This window comes from Tilletiopsis washingtonensis, assembly GCF_003144115.1.
Source record: "Tilletiopsis washingtonensis strain MCA 4186 unplaced genomic scaffold FA09scaffold_24, whole genome shotgun sequence".
In the NCBI taxonomy this organism is placed as follows: domain Eukaryota; kingdom Fungi; phylum Basidiomycota; class Exobasidiomycetes; order Entylomatales; genus Tilletiopsis; species Tilletiopsis washingtonensis.
Window position 1 is genome coordinate 190,119 of NW_020312021.1, and position 3,075 is coordinate 193,193.

Genomic DNA, 3,075 nt, shown 5'->3' on the forward strand with positions numbered 1-3,075 from the left:
CTCACGGAATCAAGCATGGCGCGCACCCCAACCGTCTCTTCCATCTGCGCAATGCGTCGCTCCAGCTTGCCCTCTGCCATCGGTGGCGCGCCATGCTCGGGTGCCGTCGAGTCGGCCGCCGTGTGCTGCGTCGTTGTAGGCGCGTCGGGCCTAGTTGCGCGTGTTTTCGCTTCCGAAGAAGAAGCGAGGCCATTCAGAAGTTGCCTGGTCCTCGCATGCCACTGCTGCTCCGTCTGCTCGCCCTGAGCAGCAGAGACAGAGGCGGCGCCCAACGCCTGACGCAGCGCCTGCACTTGACGCATCATCTCCGTCGTCGAGCTTGCCTCTGCCGCGCCGTTGGGAGGCGCGACGACATCTTCATAACTGCCTCCCTCGCGTGCGTGCGTCTCTGCCAGGTCTGCCGCCAGCTCGGCTGCCTCGGCCTGCAGGCGCCGCAGGCGTGCGGCGCGCGATTCGGCAGAAGAAGAGGCAGAGGCAGAGGCAGCCGCAGGGGAAAAGGAGGCGAAGCCGCGCGATTCGTACGTGTGCGGAGAGGGAGAACGTGCGCCGCCGCGCGGCTTGGCCTTGGACTTGCGACGAGGCGCGATGGATTGGGAAAAGTCTAGAGAGAGGAAGGGTAGGGGCGCAAGGCAATGAGCAGCCCGCTCTCTCCCTTCGCCGAAGCCTGCGCGCGCCAAAGCTCTGCCCACAGACGCAGCGCACAGCCTTGCTGCTTGGGCTCGCATGCCTCTCCTTTCAGGCGCTCTCGTATGCCAGACGAGAGACGCACACTCACCCGCTTGCGCCGCGTCGACGCCGGCACTGCTCTCGAAGCGTCTCTGTGCCTCGCGCACATCGAGCGTGGCGCCATCAATCTCCTCTGCACCCGCCCTCTGGCCACGTGCTGCTGCGGCCCTTGTGCGCTCCTCTGCTGCCTCACTGTCGTCGTCGTCGTCGTCATCGGCGTCGCTGTCGTCGTAGGTGCGCACGCGACGCACGCCGGGCGAGACGACGTCGGGCGTCTCGAATGCCTCGAGGCCGGAGGTGTCCTGCGTGGCAGAGAAGAGGCAAGGTGTTAGGAGGGGCAAGAGAGAGAGAGAGACAGGGGGCAAACAACGTACGACGTCGGGCAGCGAGGCGTACTTGGACACGGCCATGGCTGGCGAGCGGTGTGAGGAGTGGGAGGGCGCAGCGAGAGCGGGAGAGAGATGCACACGCCCCTCGCGTGCGCCTGGTCCGAGCACACACGCCGAGCTGGCCGAGCGTGGCCCAGATGCGCCCCGTCGCGCGCGCGCCTGGGAGCGCGAGCGTGGGAACAGCGCTGCAGGTGATCGGCGCCGCCGCGCACGGGCACGCTGCGAGGCTGGCTGGGTGCGTGAAGGTGCTCCGCCTGATGAGCGGCTGCGCGCGCGCCTAGAAGTAGGCGGGAGAGCGCTGCCGCCTCCAGTGCGGCCCTCACCTCCCTCATCCGCTCCTCACCGCATCACACGCACCCGCTTCGCTCGCCGCCACGACCCAGTGCTCTCTCCGCTTCACGCACCTGCCACTCTCGCCTGTAGCGCACGTCGCCCGCCATGGCCTCCCAGGGCACCGGCTACGACCTGTCCGCCTCGACGTACTCGCCCGACGGCCGCATCTTCCAGGTGCGTGTGATCTGCAACGTGCACGAGTGGCGCGCGCACCCTCGGCTGACATTCTTCGCCAGATCGAGTATGCAGCAAAGGCAGTCGACGGCGCAGGCACGGCGCTGGGCATGCGCTGCACAGACGGCATCCTCCTCGCCGTCGAGAAGCTCGTGCCCACAAAGCTCCTCGTGCCCAGCGCAAAGGGCGCTAGCCTGAACCGCAGAATCGCAGCCGTGGACCGGCATGTGGGCCTGGTGCGTGTGTGGCGACGCGCGGAGGAGAGAGAGAGAGAGAGAGAGAGAGAGAGAAGGGCAGATCGAGGACTGGAGCGGCGAGGCTGCGCAGTGGCTGGGCGCGATGGGAAGCGAGAAGGGGAGGATCGAGGATTGGAGTAGAATGCTGCGCAGTGGCTGAGCACGGGGGGAGAGATGCTCGACGATGGGCACACAACTGTCATCACCAGGCGGCCCCCTTTGGCATGCTGCGCATTCTCACTCTTGCAGCTGCGTCTCTTTTCCAGCTCGCGGGCCACGTAGAAACTGACCCTTGCCCACCCCACCCCCCCTCTCTCTCTCTTTCTGCGCACAGACCACCGCCGGTCTGACAGCCGACGGCAAGCATCTCGCCAACCGCGCGCGCGACGAGGCCCTCAACTTTCGCGACACGTTCCGCATGCCGACGCCCGTGCCTGTGAGTGTGCTTGTTTCTCTGCTGTGATGTTGCGGGAGATGAGGGAGAGCGGGGGCGCACAAGGCCGAGAGCGTGGGGGGAAAGAGAGAAGTGGCAACAAGGGAAACGGATGTACTGTGCTGCTTCCCCCGAGCGAGGGATTGCGCCATCCGCTTCAGGGATGTGCAAAAGCCTCGGTAACCAGTAGCAGGCCCAGGCGTGGGCTACGTCCATTGCTGGCTTCGTCGTCGCTGCGTAAGGGAAGAGCATGGGTCTGGGCAACATCGCTTCTCGGACAGCCTCGCACGTCCCTCTCCATCTCGCGAGCTCGCCGAGGTTTCTTGCCCTGGCATACGCACTCTGCATCCCACAAGCCAAGCCAATCTGCTTTGTGCTTCTTGCCCCTTCCTTTGTGCCCTTCCGCTGACACCCCCCCCCCCCCCCCCCCCCCCCTTTTTCTTGCCGCACGCCACGGCGTCTTCCCTCCTCCCCCCCCCCCCCCCCCCCCCCCCCCTTCACTTGTGTGCTGCAGGCACTAGCCGAGCGTCTCTCGCTCTACATCCAAGCCTACACGCTCTACTCGTCCGTGCGGCCCTTTGGCATCTCGACGATCCTGGGCGGCGTCGACGCCGACGGCCCGCAGCTCTTTCTCATCGAGCCGAGCGGCGCGCACTTTGGCTACCGCGCCTGCGCCGTGGGCAAAGGGCGCGCCCTGGCAAAGACGGAGCTGGAAAAGCTCGACTATGCGGCATTGACGACGAGCGAGGCCGTGCAGAAGGCGGCCGATATGTGAGTGCTGCCC

General features: G+C 66.4%; 2 protein-coding genes across 2 annotated transcripts in view; one reads left to right on the forward strand and one right to left on the reverse strand.

Moving 5' to 3' along the window:
* Positions 1 to 150: 150 nt before the first annotated feature.
* On the reverse strand, positions 151 to 1,136 carry FA09DRAFT_341374 (hypothetical protein; the record flags this gene model as incomplete). Its single annotated transcript, XM_025744440.1, has 4 exons — positions 151 to 169; positions 223 to 601; positions 776 to 1,028; positions 1,101 to 1,136. 4 exons carry the CDS (start codon positions 1,134 to 1,136, stop codon positions 151 to 153), a joined length of 687 nt encoding a protein of 228 aa, XP_025595446.1.
* A 319-nt stretch (positions 1,137 to 1,455) lies between these two features.
* FA09DRAFT_332342 (N-terminal nucleophile aminohydrolase) overlaps positions 1,456 to 3,075 on the forward strand; it is a 2,011-nt gene continuing 391 nt past the window's right edge. The window contains exons 1-4 of the mRNA XM_025743417.1: positions 1,456 to 1,622; positions 1,685 to 1,858; positions 2,193 to 2,294; positions 2,806 to 3,062. Of these exons, the coding sequence (XP_025595447.1) occupies positions 1,554 to 1,622; positions 1,685 to 1,858; positions 2,193 to 2,294; positions 2,806 to 3,062 (602 nt within the window). The 5' untranslated portion in view covers positions 1,456 to 1,553. The remainder of the gene's footprint in view (positions 1,623 to 1,684; positions 1,859 to 2,192; positions 2,295 to 2,805; positions 3,063 to 3,075) is intronic.